General features: G+C 24.1%; 2 protein-coding genes across 7 annotated transcripts in view; one reads left to right on the forward strand and one right to left on the reverse strand.

Annotated features, from left to right (window-relative positions):
* Positions 1-21,601, reverse strand: part of LOC134835956 (transmembrane protein 132E) — a 110,726-nt gene that overhangs the window by 47,401 nt on the left and 41,724 nt on the right. The window lies entirely within an intron of this gene.
* Positions 12,089-16,973, forward strand: LOC134833905 (carbonic anhydrase-like). Of its 6 annotated transcripts, none has more exons than XM_063848397.1 (5): positions 12,089-12,141; positions 14,044-14,143; positions 14,565-14,626; positions 15,146-15,546; positions 16,424-16,973. In XM_063848397.1, exons 2-5 carry the CDS (start codon positions 14,062-14,064, stop codon positions 16,902-16,904), a joined length of 1,026 nt encoding a protein of 341 aa, XP_063704467.1. In that variant the 5' UTR covers positions 12,089-12,141; positions 14,044-14,061; the 3' UTR covers positions 16,905-16,973. The 6 variants fall into 6 exon arrangements, with proteins under 6 accessions (XP_063704467.1, XP_063704471.1, XP_063704469.1 ...); XM_063848401.1 differs by having other exon boundaries at positions 12,128-12,145; positions 14,046-14,143; XM_063848399.1 differs by lacking the exon at positions 12,089-12,141 and adding an exon at positions 12,328-12,460.

The following is a 21,601-nucleotide window of genomic DNA, read 5'->3' on the forward strand; positions in this document are numbered from 1 at the left end:
ACGGAGCAGTAAATGTATATTTCCTATGAGACCCCTTTTGAACAAAAGTCATCTCGAACGAAACTAGATCAATTGATAAACAAAAAAATGGTTAAATGGACAAATGTGAACAAATGGAGGCATGGCATTGCTTATCACTTTTGTCGCATGTGACTCGTGAGCATTTTAACGGGATCAAAAGACCTGATAAATGATAAGAAGACGATACTTGAATACATTCTCTCTGCCAAACATTTGGGCTATTCATTAACCGGGCGCCTCCCCTTCCTTCCTTCTTTTCACACTTTTGCTTTTCTACGCGGGAAAAAAACAAATTCCATAAGTTATGTTAGTCACGTTGCGTTATTTTGCTTCATATCGATTTTTTTGTTGGTCCCCCGTAACGCAATCATATTTTTGTATACAAATAAAATATTGTATAAAATACCAACATAAGTTATCTCTTTTATTTTTCATATTTATTTACATTTTCTCTTTTCATGTAATTTTTCTGTATTTTTGTTCTTGTTAGTAGTGTTATGACATGGAACGAAAAAAAAAGTTAGAGAGACAAAACAAGAACACGCAACCAGTATTATGTCACTTAATTACTGGCTTTAGGAAACCAATGATCTCTTTAATTCGTTCTATGTTTTTTTTTAGGGTAATTGCCACGTGTCACGCAACTTGAAGTCTAGGTTGGACGACGGGATTGGGAAGGGAATCGATAAGAAATTTATTAAGTAAATAATTTTTTTGTAGAAGGGGGAAATTTATAAATATTTTATTAAAAATTTATTTATTATTTTTTCTCGATTTTAGAGAAAAAAAAAAAATTTAAAAAAATTAAATTAATAAAAAAAATAAATTAAAAATTTAAATTTATAAATTATTAATAAAAATATAAAAAATTGAATTTAAAAAAATAATTTATTTTATAATTTTATATTAACATTTAATTTTTTAATTAATTTTCATTAATTATAAAATTTATTATTTAATTTTTTAAAATAATTATTTTTTAATTTAATTTTTTAAAATAAATATTTCAATAATTTTAATTAAATTTATTTTTTCAATTTTAAAATATTTTTTTATTTTTAATTTTATATTGAATTCAATTTAATTTAAAAAATAATATTAAAAAAAAATAATTTTTAAAAAAAATTTTTATTATTAATTTAATTTATTAATTAATTAAATTTATTTTTATGATAATTATTTAATTTTTTTATTTAATTTATTTTTTTAATAATTAAATAAATTATTTTTTTTAAAAATTTTTAATAAATATTTTATAATTTTAATATGTTTCATTTTTTATCAAATTTTATTTTAAATTAAATAAAAATATTTTTTAAATTTTCATTAATTATTTTATAAATTCATTGTCATTGAATAAAAAAAATTAAATCTTTTATTGAAAAAAAAAATCATTAAAAATTAATTAAAATCTCATAATTTTTTTTTTTCAACAAAAAACCTCTCTTTTGAAACCAGACACAAGTTAATCTCACAGACAGACAACTCGTAATCACTGAAAAAATACAAAAAAAAATCCGTAAATTAAATTCCGGATATATTAATTAAACGAAAATCACACTGTTCGTATTAATCAACTTATTTATCAATATCACACAAAAAAAAAATCTGAAATAAAAAAATATTTTCCTTGTTTTTTGTCCTCTGTCTCTACCTCATATCATTTTTTCGTCGGCATCAATAATGTAATTTCATTTCGAAAAAAATAAAATAAAAATAATTCCCCTTCGCAAAAAAAATCTCAGTAAATTTATCCACTCTCCCAACATCATCATCGTCGTCGTTATAGCACAAAAAATTGCTGATACTATCGATATTTTAATGAAAAGCATGATGACCTGATGTTCCATGAATTTTCTCATTAAAAATATTTTTGTTCTGAAAATCGTTGGTCACCACATTATTGTCATCGTAATAATAATCATCATCGGAAAATCCGAACGTGTCTACAGTGTACTACGAGTCTACTGAACAAAAAAAATATTATTCAGCTTAATTAACAGCAGAACACCTGCATAATTTAATGGAATATCAATTTTTCTGGGATGCAGTATAAATATTTTTTAATTTGCTTGATGGTCATTTTTCATTAAATGACGCGAAAGTGTGTGTTGAAATTATTTACAGATTATTTTTGGTTATTAATTTATTTTAAGATTTTTTTTATTGATGAATTATTTTTTAAAAAAATTATTAAAAATTAAATTATTATTTAAAAAATTATTTAACAAATTATCTTAAATTTTAATAATTTTTTAATTCTAATTATTTTAAATTCATAATTTTAAATAAATTATTTTTTTAAAATTTATTAATTTTAATTTTTAAAAATATTTTTTTTTTTTTTTAATTTTTTTAATTAATTAATTAATTTTTTTATTATTTTTTTTTAAATTTTAAAAAAAAATAATTTTTTTTTTATTTTTGCTTATTTTGTTTCGATTTTAAAAAAATATTATTTTTTAAATTTTAATTTTTTAAAAATTTTTAAAAATTAATTTTTCAATAATTTTAAAAAATCGAAAAAAAAATTTAAGCAAAGTATTTGAAAAAAATTTTTTTTTAAATAATTTTTAATAATATTAATAATAATAAAAATAATAATTTAAACTTTATTAAATTTTAAAAAAAATATTTTTTTATATTTTAATTATTTTTTAAAAAATAAATAAATAAAAAATATTTTCTGAATTTCTAATATTTTTTTAAAAATTTTTTTAATTATATAAAATATTTTTTAATGAAAAATATTTGTTTCTATTAAAATTTTTTGAAGTGAAAAATAAATTATTTAATAAAAAAATTCTTAAAGTAGTTTAGAAACCAAAAAATAATCCAAACAAACTATCGACAATTTTCAAATCCCCTTCAAACGAATCCAAACACAACTCAACAACAGCAAAAAAATGAAAATAATGAAAATTGAAAAACTATGTAAATGAAAATTCTCCATTTATTTGCTTATCATTCCCATTGTTGCAGCACTTTGTGTGTGTGTCAGTGTTGGAATGTTGTTTGTTGTTGATATACCTACTTCCCTACTTCTATCGTTTTGCATCGTCGTAGCCCATGTATATCGCTTAAATGTTCTGTAACTGAGACAAGTACAAATTGTTTTCCGCTATATTTTTTTTTTATTTATTTTATTTCAACAGCAACAACAACAAATGCAGTTCCTGTTAGTGACTTTCAATTTACAATTTTTTCTCTGGAATGTTCTTCTGAATTAGCGAATGCTATTCATTGAAAATTGTTGCAGTTAGCTCATCATTTGATTGTCTGGAGAAAAAAACCGGGAGAAGTAAGTTGATTATTAAACGTCTCATTTGAAGGCAACATCTTCGTTATTTTCATGCATTTTTCTTTCTTTCTTTCTTTCTTTCGATCGACAGAAAAAGAGAGGTTTCTGGGAATTGCATGTAATGTAAATTTTATGAGAGAGAAAAAAAAGGAAGATGAAAGCAAGTAGGAGGAAAATTAGCATAAATTGATAGAAGAAGTACAGAAAGATGTAATAATAATAGTTCAGTTGATTGAAGTGCACCGACAAAAGAAATTGACTTTTGAAGCAATAACTGATGAAATTCATACACAAAGGTATTTTTTATTTGCATAAGAGTGATTGATTTTGTTGAGTTATGTTCAATTTTCGATTTTTATTTGCGAAAAATTGAATTATCGAATTTTTTTCATTTTTAAAAGATTTTATTTTTTTTTTTATAATTTTTTATTATGTACAAATTTTTTTTAAAAATTCTGAGGTAAAATTTTTAAATAAATTTCTAATTAAAAATATTTTTTTAGATTTTCGAAAAAATTCAAATTTCAAATTTTCGAATTCGAAGATTGAATTTCGAAAATTTTAGTTTTCACAATTTTTGTTAAATTTCAAGTGAAATTTAACTCTTTTTGTGATTTAAGAAACTCTAAAAATCATAAAAAGACTAAACATCACTTGAAATTGAACAAAAATTTGAAAACTAACATTTTCGAAATTCAATCTTCGAATTCGAAAATTTGTAATTCGATTTTTTTCGAAAATTAAATTTAAAATTTTCAAAAATTATTTTTTTATTGTTTAAATGACTCAAAAAAATTTTTTAAAAAAATCCTCGATAAAATCCAACCTTCAACTTTCTCAATAGCAAACTTATCGATTCCTGCAATTCTCTCTCTACTCAACAACGAAGCAAGAACAAAAAATTGTCTTAAGGTAACGCGTCCTTATCATATATTCAAGTACGTTGTTAGCAACAAAACAAAACGTGCCGACAAACAAAATTGTGTTCCAATATATCAGCAACAACTTAGCAACACACATCCTCATACTACTTCGAAAGCTCGACACAAAACGAAAAATTTGCTTATGCAGCAAATCTTTAATTAGAATTAGGAACAAGTTGTTTAACAACATAAATAAAGTGACAGTCGTGACAATTTTTATCTGCTTCGTACCTTTATTCCTTCAAGTAATTAGTGAATAAATTTCACCTTATTCGCCTCCCTCTTCCGTTTCAAGTACCGTCCTGCTTCTTATTCCCTTTTTACGTTTCTTATTTTAGTGTCGCTCTTCTTTTCATTATATTATTGCTCTTTTTCTTTACTTTTTTTGTTTTTAGTATTATTACTACTTTTTCTGCGTTATTATTATTGTTATTGTCGCACACTTCAGATAAAGCAGCTCACAGACCGCACTCGAGTTGGTTTGAAGAAAAAATATCGCACGTATTACTGCAGTTCTCGTTCATTTTTGAGCATATCTTTCGGTATTGTTTCAAGTTATGCTAAAGTGCTTCTTTAGATAATATACCAATAATAATAATGATTATTTTTGCTAAAGGAATGGTGTCGTTTTTTCCCATTGGGCATTTATTTATGTGCAGCTTTAAAGTGTGGGGAATGTCTCTGGCAGCCATTATTACTTTCAAGTGTCCTCTTTAACTGTTTGGGAAAAAGCCTTCGTTTGACATTTTGGTCAGAAGTGGAACGAGAAGAAGTTTTCAGGGAAGGGCAAATGGGTAAAATTTGTTTTTGAGCCCCAAATTTCGCAAAATTTACTTGAAAAATAATGTTTTTGTAAAGAAGGGCAATAAAAGGGCAAAATATGGGTACGTAAGCCCAATATGTAAAAAATGCCCCTTTAAATTAAAAAATTATATAAAATGGGCAACTAAAGGGCAAAATTTTTATGTTTTAATATATGAGTATTAAAATTGCCCTTTGAATTTCAAATTTTCTTTGAAAATGGGTAATGTAGATGGGCAAAATACAATATTTGAACCCTAAATTCAAAAAATTGTGTTTAAAAATTATTTTTTTTCAGAAAATGGGCGATTTAAGGGCAAAATTTCAGTTTTGACCCCAATATTGAAAATTTTACCCATATGAAAATTCAATTTTTAGAAAAAAGGGCAAACCTGCCCAATATTCTAATTTTTTTTTAAGTGTCAAATTTCATTGGAGATTGGTTGAAGATAATAAGCGATCGATTCAAAAATTATAATTAAAAATTTTCCTTGAAAATTTTAATTTTTATAAAAATGGGCAACAAATGGGCAACCATATTTTTATTAAAAATTAAATTGTAAAAGACTTTTTAAGACCAAATTTTATTAAAAGGGCAAGTAATGGGCAATAAAAATTAAAAATTCTGAAAATTGCCCATAAAATTTAAATTTTAGAAAAAATGGGCAATTAAAGGGCAACATGTTTTTTAATCCAAAATCTCCTAAATTTGACATTGAGGATCAATTTTTCATGTGAAAAACTTAAAGGGCAGAATATGGGCAACAAATTTTACTTTCAATTTCGAAAAGGGCAATTGGGCAATTTTTTGCCCTTTCTCCGATTCTGACTCTGTTTTTAAGTTTTCCCATTCCCAATTGTTTTTTCAGTACTATAGGAGGGGGTAAAATAAAGACAAAAATGAAAAACAACAACAACAGAGCATTATAAATATGTTTTTGGCATGGAATCGACGAAAACACAACGAATGAACGCACCAACGTTGTACACAATGAAACATAATAAAACAAGATTTGCATAACTTCTGTACAGTACTTTTGTCTACGAGACGACGACGTTTGGAGAGACAGTCTTTTAATACACAACAGGACATAAATTATTGTATTTTCATTGTATTATAAAATATGTTTAGTAAGTAGTTGTAGTGAGCGCTATATACGAATAATAAGTTTGACAGACAATGCAATGAAGATGATGATAATGCCAAAATAAATTTGTATACTCTGATGTACATTTTCTCCCCTGTGTTCGTTCCTTCGGTGTGTACATATTAATTATTCTCCTCATATAACGAGGCAGGCAGCTTGTGTGTCTGTCATATATCATGATGACAATAAAATAGGCTACAATGAGGAGTAGACTAGGTTATTTATGAATTTATTTGTTGTCTAATATCTTTCTGTGTTGAGTGTTGTTTGTATTTTGCTTGACATATTATTATCGTCGTCGAGTATTTTACCCGACTTCTCCACGCGTTTCGTGATGTTTTTATTATTGCAAGTTATTCAATCAATTTTTCTCTTAAAATATTGCCAAACACAGAGCCATGCATCAGATTTATTGCTTTTATGCAAAGTAGGTTCGCATATCGTTCTACCTTGTCTGTCTTCTGTTTGTCGCTTGCTCGCTCTCTCTGAAAGTTATATTGACATGATATTGCAAATGTGAGGCTCGCAAAGTGTTTTTGCATGTGTTAGAGATAGATGAATGCACCTGTCTCTTTATTGCAACTCGTTCGAGCTTTCTTCATGTGAGAGGAGGGAAAATTTTGTGTTTGCATGGAATTATTATTAAAATTTTATGCACATTCATTTCATTTTAAATAATAATGAAAAGTAATGCCAACAAAGGAAGCAAAGGGCGCTCGATGGAAAAATAAAAAGTAATAAAAGCAGATGGAAATAGTTTGAGAGTTTGAAGAAAAAATGAACAAATTTAAAAATTTTTTGAAAATAATTTTTTATATTTAAAAAAATTATTAAAAATAAAAAAAAATGATTAAATATTTTAAAAAGATTTAAATAAAAAAATAATTTAAAATTCAATAATTTCGAATTAATTTTTATTTTTATTTTAAATATTTTTAAAAAAATATATTAAGAAAATTGTTTTAAAAAAATTCGTTAATTTTTTAAAAATATATGTTAAAAAAATTTTAATATGTGAAAACTTTTTTAAAAAAAATACAGTAATTTTATAAATTTTAATTCTTTTAAAAATTTATTTTTTTTTAAATTATTTTAGGTAATATTTTTTTTCTTTAACAATATTTTTGTATTTATTCGATATTTAAATATTTTTTTAATTAAAACAGATAAAAAAAAATTAAATGTTAATTTTTGAAAATAATTAAATTAATTTTAATTTATAACAGTTTAATTTATAAAGACTGTTTTAATTTATTTTTTTTTTTTTTGTAAAATAATTTAATTAAAAATTTAAATAAATATTTAAAAAATATTTGCAAATTTTATTTAATTATAAAATAAAAATTAATTTAAATAATAATAATTATAATTTATTTATTTTTTAATAATTTTTTTTGTAATATTTTAATTTTTTTATAAACTTATTTTATCTCCTAAAGACAGAAAAAAACCATTAAAATTTTTTTCGAAGAAATGCATAAAAAAAGAAATCTTTTATCGACAATCCACACTTTTCTATCGTAAATCTGAAAAAATCTTGATAGCATAAAAATACATAAATGATGACTCCCTCTGTCTCGAAAGTTATGTCACACATGTGCCCATTCATTCCTTTTATCGACAGCACACAAAAAAAAATTTCTTCGGGATATCATTGTTTATGAGTCAAAAACTGTTTAATTTAAAGTATTATATATGGCGAAATGAATTTACGAGTGAGACACGTGCTTCATCTATTTATTATTTTATTTTATTTTATTTCGTTTCATTTTATTTGGGACCCGCATGAACACTCGTCGCTCTTCCTCCTCCTGCTGTTGATACAAAATTAATGATGAAAAGGGGTTTTTCTTTGGCGAAAAAGTTTTTCTTGTAAAAATGAGATAAGATTTTTCTCGGTCATACCCGACTTTTTGTACAAGACCATCATATCAAGGGGACCATTAATAATATATTTTACAGATGTTTCGTCAGTAAATGTCAACTTTTTTTTTGATAAATTTTCGTCTTTGGCAGGTTTTTTTGTGCTTGAAAAAATTTTCTTTTGAAGTTTTTTGATAAAAATCGTCATACAAGCGGATTAGAAGCTCCCTTTTTTCTTTAGTTTAAGACAAAAGAGACATGCCAGCCTTTCTCAAGCGAGTTTTTAGTTGTCATCCCTCGTTAGGTTGCGATAAAAAGAAGTACAAGGAAAAGGAGACAAACACGTGGTAAGAAAATTTTTTGTGAAGTAAATTACTTGAGCGTATTTTTTCAAATTTTAATTTTTTTAATTTTTTAAAAAATATTTTTTTAATTTAATTTAATTAATATTTTTAATTTTTTTAAAAATATTTTTAATAATTAATTTTTGATTCATTTATATTTTTTTAAATTTTTTCTAAAAAAATATTTTATAATTTAAATTAATTTTTTTAATATATTTTAATAGTTTTTAATAAGAATTTAAAAAATCTTAATTTTTTTTATTTTAAATTTTTTATAAAATATATTTTAATTTTTAAAAATTATAATTTTTAATAAATTAATTTAATTTAATCAATTAAATAATTTAAATTAGTTTTAAAAAATTATTTTTTTAAAAATAAATCTTAATTTTATTTTTTTTATAAAATAATTTTTTAATATTATTAAAAAATTAAATTATTAATAAATTATTTAAAAAAATTAAATAAATTTATTAAAAAATATAATTTTAAATTAATTAAATTTAAAAAGTTATCAATTTAAATAAATTTTTAATTTAATTTTTTTTAATATTTTTTAATTTTAAATTTTTTTCTTACAGACATCAATACGAGCAAAAAATAATTTTCTTTAAAAAATTCTCTTAAAATGCCTCAGAAAAAAAAATGAAATAGGGACATATCGAAGTCACAGCTTGAATAATAAGACTTTCATTTTATTTCTTCTTTAACAGATAAAAAGAAGTTGCTCTTACAATAGACGAGGGAAAATTGAACATTTCAACACTGGGCTTAGCCTTTGTCTTCGTGCGTTTTTTTTCTTCTTTTTCTCTCACACTCACACACGAGAGAGCGAAATAAGCAAAGGGATACATTTCTAATGACACACATATGTAAAATATCCACATTTGAATACGAAACTGCTCCAACTTGCTTGCCAACATTAAATAAACCAACAGCTAGGCAGCACGAGCAATTTTGTCATTTATTATCCTTTTTTTCTTTTGGCATGTACTCTGCGTCGCTCTTGCGTTGTCGTCATCGTCCTTCTCAATAAAACACACACACAGAGCCATAGAATTACGAGTCCCATATAATTTTTTTTATATATTTTATGCAAATATGAATAATATGAATGAGCCCTTTAAAAAAATATATCATCATACGAAAAGTAGGAGGATGACGAAAAAAATTGTTCTGCCGAAAAAAAGAGATGAAAAGGTTTTTTTTCACATTTTTTTTGTCTACTTTTGTGGAAACCGAATGCGACAGAACGCAAGATTGGAACATTAATCGCGAAGGAACGATCAGAAGGACAAATTGTTATTGTCATCGCTTCGCATTTTTTATGTGAAAATTACAAGGGTTGGTTTGAGATTAAATAATTTGACAATTGACAGAAAAATTTATTATGAATTAATTTTTAATAAAAAAATCTTTTTAAATTAAAAAATATTTTTTTGCAATTTTTTTTTAAATTTTAATTGAAAAAAAATTAAAAAAAATATTTTATTAATAAAAATTTAATTATTTAAAATAAATAAACTTTTAAATTAAATTAATTATTTTTTAAAATAATTTTAATTAAATTTAATTTTTTATTTTTTTTTTAATTTTAAAAAAAAAAATTTAAATATTTAAAAAAAAATTAATGAATTATTTTAAAATTAATTATTTAAATTTTTAAACCTTCAATAATATTTTTTTAAAATTTTTAAATAATTATATTTTTTTAAATTTATTTTAATTAAATTATTTTTAATTATTTTTTATTAATTAATTATTTTATTTTAATTTTCTAAAATTAAAATTTTTTGTACGAATTAAAAATGTCAAAAATTGCTAAAAAAAAATATTTTTTTCTTAAGATTTTTAAATTCTTCTTCCATAACTTTTATTTTTTTTCTCATCTTGAAACCATTAACACAACCTTGTCTCTCAAATTTATTATTTTTTTTTTTTCGTATAAAAACTCACATATCGATGATGATGCTGATGTCAAAAAAAAAAAAAAATGCAGCAGACGCCATAATGAAGCACGTTCAAATAATTTATCATAATTAATTGGCAGTTATTTGCATTTCTGTTGATTGATGTTGATATTCCGTTCAGCACTTACCTAAAAAGAGAAAAAAAACAAAAAAAAATTAGTTAAAAATATTCGATAAATTAACAGAGACACAAAGATATAGAATTCGATGTCAAAGTATCACAATAAATTCAAAATATTATTTTTTGTGTTCGAGAGGAATTCACACGACCAGACAGCAAAAGGAATGTTGATATTTTTGTCGAAACACAAACATTTGAACACTTTTGGTGAAATATTTCCATAAAATATTTTTCCTTTTGTGTGTGACGAAAACAATATTTCGTCGTAAAGTGAGTTGTTATTTTGGGAATTGAATATTGAAAATTCTTATCTCAAAAAATTTTCCGTGAGATTCAGATTTATTGGATTAAATTTGTTATTTGCTCACACAGTTTTTTAAAAAAGGTGTCTTGTCACTGACAACGACGACGACAAGAAATCAGTGTCATTGTGGATGTCGACAGATTAGCAGATTGATATGAAAGTTAACGATGACGATGATTTATGGTCAGATTTGTCTTGAAAGCGAAGTGATGATAAGATTCTCAAGGCTTTCTATCAATTTTTCAATGAAAAGTTGATTAAAATGTTTTGAGAAGTTAATTTAAGTTGGTTAAAGTGCTTTAATGAAGTTAAGTTAACTTTTTGAGACCCTCAGAGGAGTTAAGTTGACCCTATAAGACTTCCAGAAGAGTTCAATTAACCCTTTAAGAGCCTCAGAAGGGTTAAGTTGACCCTCTAAGACTATCAAAAGAGTTCAGTTAACCCTTTAAGACTCTCAGAAGGATTAAGTTGACCCTATAAGACCCTCAGAAGGGTTAAGTTTAGTCTTTAAGATCTTCAGAAGGGTTAAGTTAACCCTTTAAGACCCTCAGAAGAGTTCAGTTAACCCTTTAAGAGCCTCAGAAGGGTTAAGTTGACCCTATAAGACCCTCAGAAGGGTTAAGTTGACTCTATAAGACCCTCAGAAGTGTTCAGTTAACCCTTTAAGACTCTAAGCAAAGTTAAGTTATCCTTTCAAGATCCTCAGAAGAGTTCAAATAACCTTTTAAGAGTCTAAGAAAAGTTAAATTAACCTTTCAAGATCCTCAGAAGAGTTCAATTAACCCTTTAAGAGTCTCAGAAGGGTTAAGTTGTCCCTTTAAGACCATCAGAAGAGTTCAGTTAACTCTTTAAAACCTTCAGAAGGTTTAAGTTAAACATTTAAGATTCCAGAAGGGTTAAGTTGACCCTTTAAGACCCTCATAAGAGTTAATTTAACTCTTAAAAATTTTTAAAAAGATTTGTTTAAGATCTCAAACATTTTAAAGAACTCTAAATTCTCTGAATTTAATTTTAAATGAACCTTGAGGAGTACGAAAATGTGAATTGAGGAGTACAATAATGAGAAAAAATAATTTTTCTGTTTTAACTAAACAAAATTTTTTAAAAATAGCTCCAAATACCAAATTTCCGTTACTCATTAGCAAGTTCTTATCGAAAATTCATGACCCTTTTTCGAGCTCACTGTCCTATCTGAAGGTGAGTACCTATCACATTTTGACAGTCATTATTGTTTTAGTTTCTTATCAAAATTTTATTAAATATCCATTGCACGCGATTCTCCCCTGGCAGTCACAAGGAATTACCTGACTCGAATACAACGTGCGCGCGTTAAAAAAAAACATTCGTAAGTTTCTTCAACAAATCAATAAATATACAGCTTGATAATTGCTTCTAACTGGTTTTTTATGCAATTTCGCCGCCGCCATTACGATAAATGACGAAAAACCCCACAGTCGAAGGTGCATTTCGTTGCAGTTTTTTAAGTCGAAACGCAGTTAATGGGAAAATCTATCAATATTTGCATTTAAATAATTTAACGAAACTTGAAACGATGTTGTGTCTAGTCTGTCGCTGCTCGCTGCTTACTTCATTCAACAAGACAACTCCGGCTACGTAACACTAACACACAAAATTTTTATGAAGTTTATTATATAAAATAATTGGTAAGCCGCAACTTGATCGCCAGTTATTTATCAACAACGCATAAAAATAGGTCGGTTTGTCTCGAGAAAAATAACAAAAAGTTTTTTGGCAATTTCAAGTGCACACGTGAAGTTATTCATCCGGAGAGAGCACGTAGACCGAAGTACGAGAGAAAAGGTTACAAAAAAAACTTTGGGTGGGGGTGTCAATGAACAAAAAAAAATCAGCAATTTAATGAAAAGTTGTTTTGCGGTTTAGTTAGTTTGAGAGCACGGGGATGTTCAGTGAATTCAATTGATTTTTGTGGTTATTTAATTTATTTTTTTGAAGAGGCAGAAAATTAATTGGTGAAGTAAATTAATTAGTAATTAAATTAATTTTGACAATTAATAAAAAAAATTGAAAAAAAAATTAATTATTGTGAAAAAAAATCGTGAGTGTTTGTTAATTAGTGGAAAATTCCATTTAATTTCAATTTTAATGAGCAAAAAAAAAAATTAATAAAAATAAATATCATAAAAAATAGTAAGCACTACCTATTACACAATTTTTAAAAATATCGAGAATCATTATTTGATTTATTTTTTTAATTAATTTTATTATTTTTTTATTAATTTACAAAAAACATACTAAACATTTTTTTTTTAATTTAATATTTTTTTAAATAATTTTTTAAAAGTAAAAAAAATTAAAAGCATGAATTAAATAAATAATAATTAAATTAAATTTTTGACAATTTTTATTTTTTTTTTTTGAAAATTAAGTTGAAACTCAATTAAAAATAAAATTCTAAAATTTTTATTTAAAATCTAATTTTTTGATGATTTTTTTGTTTTTAAAATTGTTTAAAAAAAATAGTTTAATTATTTTTATAAAATTTTTTCCTTATATTTTTATAAAAATTTTTTTAAAAATAAAAATTTTATTTTAAAATTAATTCAATTAATTTTTTTTTATTTTTTTTTTGTATTCGTTAAATTCAATTTTTAAAAAATAATTTTAAACATTTTTTTTTATTTTATTGAAATTTTTTAGTTTTTTATTTGGGTTTTCAATAAATAAAAAATTTTTAAAAAATCCTGAGCAAATGACAGAAAAATTTTAAAAAAATTTGTTAAGAAAATATTTAAAAAAAAACCAACGATTTCCGCAATTTTTTTAATAAAATCTAAAAAAAATTAAAAATAAATAAATTCATTGCTCTTGAGACTAATTAATTGACACATCCTTAAACTTCAACATAAACATCAAGTTCAATGCCGAAAAATTCGAAAAAATTAAAAAATAAATATTCAATTTAATTCAATATTTTTTAACCTATTGACTCAAATGCGTGTCTATTTATTCAGTTGCTCATCACAATCAACATCATATGACACGTGATGCGTGTTAATAATTTTTATAACGGCATTAAAAAAGCAAATAAACAACACTTTAATGAGCAAACTGAAAGTGAAATACCCATATGGGCGACCTTGAACTTCAAATGCATCATCAATTTGTTTCAAGTGCATTTTTATTAAACATTTTTTTTTTTTTCATGTATTTATTTTATGCATGAGTGATAACGTTTTTTTTTCTTTTCGCATTTTTCATTAACTAGAGAATTAAATAAAAAAAAATGTTCGGAATGCATCGAATAATTTCAATCAGTTTGTCGGTGTTACTCGTCATGTCACTTTGCACATGGAGCAGCAGCAAAGGTAAAAAAATTTTTTAATAAGCTTTATTTTTTTCTAATTTTTTAAACTCTTTTAAATTATTATTTTTTTTTTTTTTTGAATTATTTTTATTTAATTAAATATTTTAAAAATTTAAAATTTTAATTAATAATTTAATTTATTTTTTAATTCAATTTTTTTAATTAATTTTTTTTTTAATTATTTTTTTTTAATTTTTTTGAGCTTAAAATTTTTAAATATAATTTTTTTAAATTATTTTTTTTTAAATAATTTTTTTTAATTTAATTTTTTTCATTTTATTTTAAAACATTTTTTTTAATTTTAATTTATTTTTTTTTAAATTAATTTAGGTAATTAATTTTCTTTTTAATTATTTTTAAAATTTAATTTAAATTTTTTATTAATTTTTTTTTTATTTTTTTCTGAATTTTTTTTTTCGAAGCGTACAACGTAAAACTCTCAAATTACAACCAAAAGCAGCAGCAAAATCAGCAAAAAGGTCAAGTAAGTACCGGTTACTACCGAAAATATAATCCCGATTACGATGATTGGCTATTTTATGTGCATGACGACGAAATTTCTGCCGCTAACGACTCGCCACGAAGCACGCGTCGACGACGTCGTAAACGTGGCATTTACGAGACAATCAGTAACTTTACGCGAACATCTTTCTATAATTTATTCAATTGGGGCAAAGCATCAGCGAGCTCGAAAAATTACGTGCTGGGCATAGACGACGAAGCTTTCGTCACGGAAAAACCTTCGATTCCGCGCGTTCATTTCAGAAAAATTGTCGAATACATGCCGACGACGCTGGAGGAAAATTGCCACAAATGTACCTCATCAGATCGCAATCATCATCAAGTAAGAAAATTCTCGGAGCTCTTGGAGTGAAAAATCGCACAAATCACTTTTTTTTTCTTCTTTGGTTCAACGTTTGGTTTTTTTTTTGACACATGCACACAAAATACTCACGATAAAAAAAATTTCCCATTTTTCATACAAAAAAAAATTTTTTTGAAGGTCTCCGAACTCAATGTCATTGCTCGGAATCGTACTTCGCTCTATAATGAAGTTTTCCGTCGCACTCATTTCACCGAAGACTCCCTGCTTCCCTTCTTCTCGCACGATCCAAGCAAACCAGATGGCCCTGAATATTGGGAAGATGCAGCGCCCTCTTGCGGCGGGAATTATCAAAGTCCCATTTCGCTTCATAGTCGGGATGCGGTGAGTGTTCGTTATCGCTCGTTGACCATTAATAACGCCGACAGCCTTCCTACGTCGATAAAATTGCAAAATGACGGACATTCTGTGAAATACACGCCCACATATGCCAACGGTGAACAAGTTACCATCTCGGGAGGACCATTAGCGGATGAGTATGTGCTTCATCATTTTCATTTCCATTGGGGTTCGACAAATGAGTAAGTTGCGATTTGATTTCTGATTTTAATTGGATTTAATTTTGGGATTTTTCATGAGTTTTCCGGAAAACTTATAAATTTTTCGTTTAATTATTTATAATTTGGGTTAAACTCAGAAATAAATTTTTAAAAAATTCATTGATGTTATAGAAAATTATAGAAAACTCAAGGAATATTTATTAATTTTCCGGAAAATTCAATAAAAATTTATGAATTTTCTTGTAAGTGAATGAAAAATTTCAAATACATTAATCGCTTTTTAATATTTTTTGTTAATTTTAAGAAAAATTCATTAATTTCTATGAAAATTTGATGAAAATTAAGGAAAACTCAAGAAAATTTTATAAATTTTCCGGAAAACTCGTGAAAATTTTATTTAATTTCCTTAAAAATTAATAAATAAAAATAGGATAGAAAAAATTTTATAATATATTTGAGAATCTCAAAAAAATTCACTAAATTTCATGAAAATTGAGGAAAACTCATTAATTTTCCGGATAAAAAATTTTTAAAAAATTTTCTTCATGAAAATTGAAAATTTTTAAATATAGTAGAAATTTTCTAATTTTTCTTTGAATTAAATAATTCAATAAAACTTGAGGAAAACTTAAGAAAATTTTAAAAATTTTCCGGAAAAATTAAGAAAATTTTTTGAATTTTCTTTAAAATCTATAAAATATTTTAAAAATAGCAAAATTTTTATAAATCTTGAAAAAAAAATCATTAATTATAGAAATTGAGAAAAACTCATAAAAAATAGAAAATTTTCAGGAAAATTCGTAAAAAAAATTTTCTGAAAAAAATCTTTTAAAATTCCTTAAAAATTGCATTTACTTTCATTTTTCAATTAAAATTAAATTAATTTTATTTTTTTTAGCAAAGGATCCGAGCACTACCTAAACGGACGTCAATTCGCAAGTGAAATCCATCTTGTGCATTACAACAAGAAATATCGCTCCTTCGACGACGCAGCTGCCCAACCTCAAGGTCTCGCCGTCATTGGATTCTTCTACCAAATAAGCAGCAGGCTTCAGGATTCCTTCTTGGATCAAGGCTTGGATGCCGTCAGAAATCCCAATGACACGACAACGCTCCGCGAGGAAGACACTTATAGCATTTCCGACATTATCGGAGACACGCCTTTTGAGTTCATAAGTTATGCCGGTTCGCTCACAACACCTCCGTGTTACGAAACTGTGACGTGGATTGTCGGCACGGAAATTCTCGAAATGTCAGAAACGGAAATTCAGGCCTTTAGACGATTGAGAGATAGTAGCAACTCGCAAATGGTTGACAATTTTAGACCGTTACAGAAGAGAAATGGCAGAAAATTGTTCCTATTTCACGATGATCTATGAGATGATCGCAGTTTCTCGAAAGTTATTGAGGACAAAAATGTAATAAAAATTATAAATTGTTGTTATTAATTGGGATTTTTTGACACAATTTCATATTTTTTTATATTAGCATAAGGCGGATGCAATGAGGAAAAGTGTTTCCATTTTCAATTTTTTTTTTTTGATTTTAATTAATTAATTATTTCTTAAATTTAATTTCTTACTTAATTTTAAATTTTAATTAATTAATAAAAATTAAATTTTATTTTTTTAATTAATTAATTAATTTTAAAATTTAAATTTAATTTAATTTAATTAATTAATTAATAATTAAAAATATTTTTTTTTAATTTTAATTTTTTTTAATTTATTTAAAAATAGGAAAGTTATAATATTTTATTAGATGTCAAAAAATTATGAAAATTTTTTACAAATGTCAAGTCAAAAAATGACCGTTAAAAATTTAAAATTAAATTTTCAAAAAAAATAATAAATAAATTTTAACTTAAAAAATGGCTGTTAAAATTTTAAAAATTAATTTTCATTTATTTTTGCAATGAAAATTACAAAATTCTTAGAATTTTAAAGGAAATTGATTTTTTTTAAATTTAAATAAATTTTTTTGAAATTAAAAGAAAGAATTTACATTAATTAATTAAAAAAATATTAAAATTTTATTTCTTAAAATTAATATTTTTAAAAATTTCATAAACGTCAATTAAAAAAAAAATTAATCGTTAAAAAAAATTAATTTGTTTTAAACAAAAATTTATGAAAATCTGTAAGAATTCAATCAAAAACTTAAAAATTAATAAAATTTTTGACATTAAAAAAAAATTTGACAATGTCAATTCAAAAAAAAAATCCGTTAAAATTTAAAAATTAATTTTTTATGTTCAAAACTTAAAAAATTAAAGAGAATGAACAAAAATCTTGAAAATTGAAACACTTTTCCGAATTACTCCATCCTAAAATCGACAAAAATCGTTGCCAAAGCTCGAAATTTATGAACAAAAATGTCACATGTGCCTTTGTAAGACATGTTTCTTCATGTACACTCGCTACATGTGTCGTTACACTCAAATGAGTGTCATGCTCCATTTAACTTCGCTTTTTTTTCTTTTCTTTCACGCCGCCATGCGAATCCAAATGAAGACTTGAAGTGATAATGAATGGGGGCGCGAAACACGCTTGAATGACGGATGGATTGACATTGCGTCTCTCGAGACACACTTTTTTCAAGGCTTCAACCCCTTTCTTGCGTCACACACTCCAACACACAAAAGCTACAAACTAATTATCTAATAAAAACGTTGGATCCTTCGGAGTTTTCCCTTATCTATAATTGCATCTTTTACGACGATTTCTTCGTGTCACGACATCCTTTTGTCTTTGTTCGCAGCGAAATCTCACAAAGATAATTTTTTTTCGTCGTGGTGTTTGTGTTTGGCAAATAGCGAAATTTCTTCTTTTGCTGCTTTTTCGTTGATAACGCGAGGAATTAATGGGGTTAAGCAGTTGGAAGTGCTTTGTTTGCCGGTTTCGTGGTTTTGGATTTCTTTATTTTCTCGATAATTAGTAATCTTCATTCTTTCAGTAAATTTGAATGACATCGACATCTGTTTGCGCTTGTGGCATGTCTGTTTGTTAATGCGCTTGACGAGAGACGGACAAAAGAAGTTCATCAAAAAAACGAGAGATTTAACAGAATTGAGACATGTTTGGAAAAAAGAGATTTCCATTACTTCTTTTTTTCTAAAAGAATCGTTTTATGACGACATTTAGACACATACGGTATAAAAAAAAAGTATTTTCTTCATTGTATGGGTAAGTAAAGTACTTGATTGGTAATATTCTTGAATTTTTCATTCACAAAAAAATTATAAAAAATTTGCTTTGGAATGGGTTTTTGTCTGTTTCAGAAAAATTAAATTCAGAAAAATAAATTAATTTAAATTTTTTATTTATATTAAATAAATTTTCACTAATTTAATAAGTAAATTAAAAATTTATATTTATTAAAAAAATATAATTTTATTGAAATTTAAATCAATTTTCTAATGTAAAAATAATTTAAAAAAAAAAATTAATAAAAAAAATTTTAAAAAATTTAATAAAAAAAATAAAATTAATAAGATGTAAAAATTTAAAAAAATAATTAATTTAATTCAATTAAAAAAAATTTTAAAAATATAATAAATAAAAAATAAAATTCAAAAAATTCTAGTTTTTTTCAAACGTATGTTTTTTTTATTAAAAAAAATTAACAAAAAAATTTTACATTTTTTTAATTGTAAAAATTCTATAATTAAAAAAAATAAATAAAATTATATTAAAAATAAAATTAAAAATTTATGATTAACTTTTCTAAAAAATTTAACTAAAAAATTATTTTTTTTTTCAATTTTAAAAATGCATAAAAATAAAAAAAAAATAAAAAATAATATTAAAAATTTTTAAATAGAAAATATTTTAATATAGAAAAAATTTTTTATTATTATTTTATTTTTTTCGAATTTTTTTTTAATTAGTAATTTTGAAAAAATTAAAATAATAAATTTAATTAAATTATTTTTAATGAATTATTGTTATATTTTAAATATTTATAGAGAAAAATAATTTTCTTTAATTTTTTTAATTAAACATTTTTATCTTCATAAATCATAATATTTTTTTTAATTAATTTAATTTTTTTTTAAATTTTTTTTAAGTTAATCATAAATTTTTAATTTTATTTTTAATATAATTTTATTTATTTTTTTTTCTTTTGACTAAAAATAAAGCTAATTTAAAATAAATATTTATTTATTTAAAAATGCGCTTTAACGTCTTAAAATCTTCACAAAAACACAAAAAAATCTTCTCCTTGAAGAAAATTTAAATATCATCTAGACAACTTTCTGACAAAAGAAGCAAAAAAAAAGAAAAGAAATTGATAATGTATAGACGAGTGGATAATAGGATATTCCACACCACACACAGACGCCCAACAAATGTTCCAGAAACATTTGAGAAACAAAAAAGAGAGACGAGAAATTTTGTAAGACACATCGAAGTAGATGCAAATCTACACAAGACCTCTCGAAACGAGCTGAACTGGCAACGAAGCACACGAGTGGATGGAAGAAAAAGAAAATAAAAGAAAACACATGAAATGAAAAATCCAATTCAGGGAAAGTACCATCTTGGGACAACTTTTCGTTCGTTCGTATATATCTCAATCATACCCTCCGTCGTCGTCTCATGATTTGTAAAATTCAGCAGACCTCGTCTCTTCTTAACGTCGTGAATGCGCAATTGTCTTTATGATGCCTTTTTAACGTCTCTCAAATTTATACGAAACGTGCTGCCAGCCAAGCCTTTTGAAGCAAAAAGAAAAAAAATTAAATTGGGCTTCAATTTCGTTGCCAGGTGAGTAAAATGGCGGAAATGCTCTACTTTGATCATTATTTGAATTAATGTGATTCGTATCATATCACCGTCATGCCGTCGTCGTCGTCGTCAGAAGCAAGAAAGAAAAAAAAAGTTATATCGGTTATGTCCTTTGAGATGCGAGTTTCTTCTTATTTTCGTCTGATTGCCAACGTTTGCGATAAATATTGCGAAGAAAAAATGTGAACACGGTAAAAAGAAGCAGAATCATCGGAATTCAATACATTTCACGTTGCGCTTCGGTCTTTCAATTGGCGCGAAGGAAAATCCGGGTTTGGGGGAAAATCGATGAAAGACGAAAAGTATTTTGAACGAAAAATTCTTGCATAATGATGATCACCGTCAAGTTGGTTGCCGTGATGTCGAGTTAATGTAACATCCATGAAAAATTTATTTAAAAAAAAATATTTTTAATATTTTTTTATGTTTCGGAGAACTTTTCACAAAAGTTTTTTATAATTTAAATATAAATATTTTTTTTTTAAATTTTAAATAAATTTTAATTTTTTTTAAATATAAATAATTTTTTTTTAAATAAAATAATTGAATAAAATATTTTTTTACATTTGAAAAATGTATAAAACACCCGTTAATCCATTAAATAATATTTTTTCAAAAATTTTAAGCAAACTTTCATAAATTGAAATATTAAAAAAAAAAAATTAAAAAAATTGTAAAATATATTTTAAGATTAAAAAAAAAAATTAAGTAAATTTGTAAAATATTTTAATTTTTTTTTTAAGTTATTAATTTGTGTATATTGTGTGTTTTATTTTTCTATAATTTTTTTTTTTTGAAAATCACTTTTAAAGAATTTGTTGTAAAATTTTAAATAAATTGAAAGTTCTTTTTAATATTAAGTAAATAATTTTTAGTAATTTTTTTATTTCAATTAATTATTTTTTTTTTATATTTGAAAAATTTTAAACACTTTTCGTAAAATCAAAAAATTTTAAATATATTTTTTTTTAATTTTAAGAGTTAGAAATTAATTTCTAAAAAATTTAAAAAAATATATTATTATTTCTTTATAATTAATTTTAAAATAAATTTAAAAAATTTGTATAACAGTTTTAAAAAATTAATTAATTTTAAATATTTAAGAATTTAAAAAAAAATAAATTTATTTAAAAGTTTTAATATTATTGAGTTCTGGTTAGAACTTACAAATATTTGTATAACAATTTTCTGTTAGGTAAAAATTCAATAAATTTTTATAATAGTTTTTGTAAATTTGTATAACAACCTCTGTTTATTTAAAAAATTTTCAGAACAACTTCAAAAAT

The sequence above is a fragment of the Culicoides brevitarsis genome, chromosome 3, assembly GCF_036172545.1.
Source record: "Culicoides brevitarsis isolate CSIRO-B50_1 chromosome 3, AGI_CSIRO_Cbre_v1, whole genome shotgun sequence".
Lineage (NCBI taxonomy): Eukaryota > Metazoa > Arthropoda > Insecta > Diptera > Ceratopogonidae > Culicoides > Culicoides brevitarsis.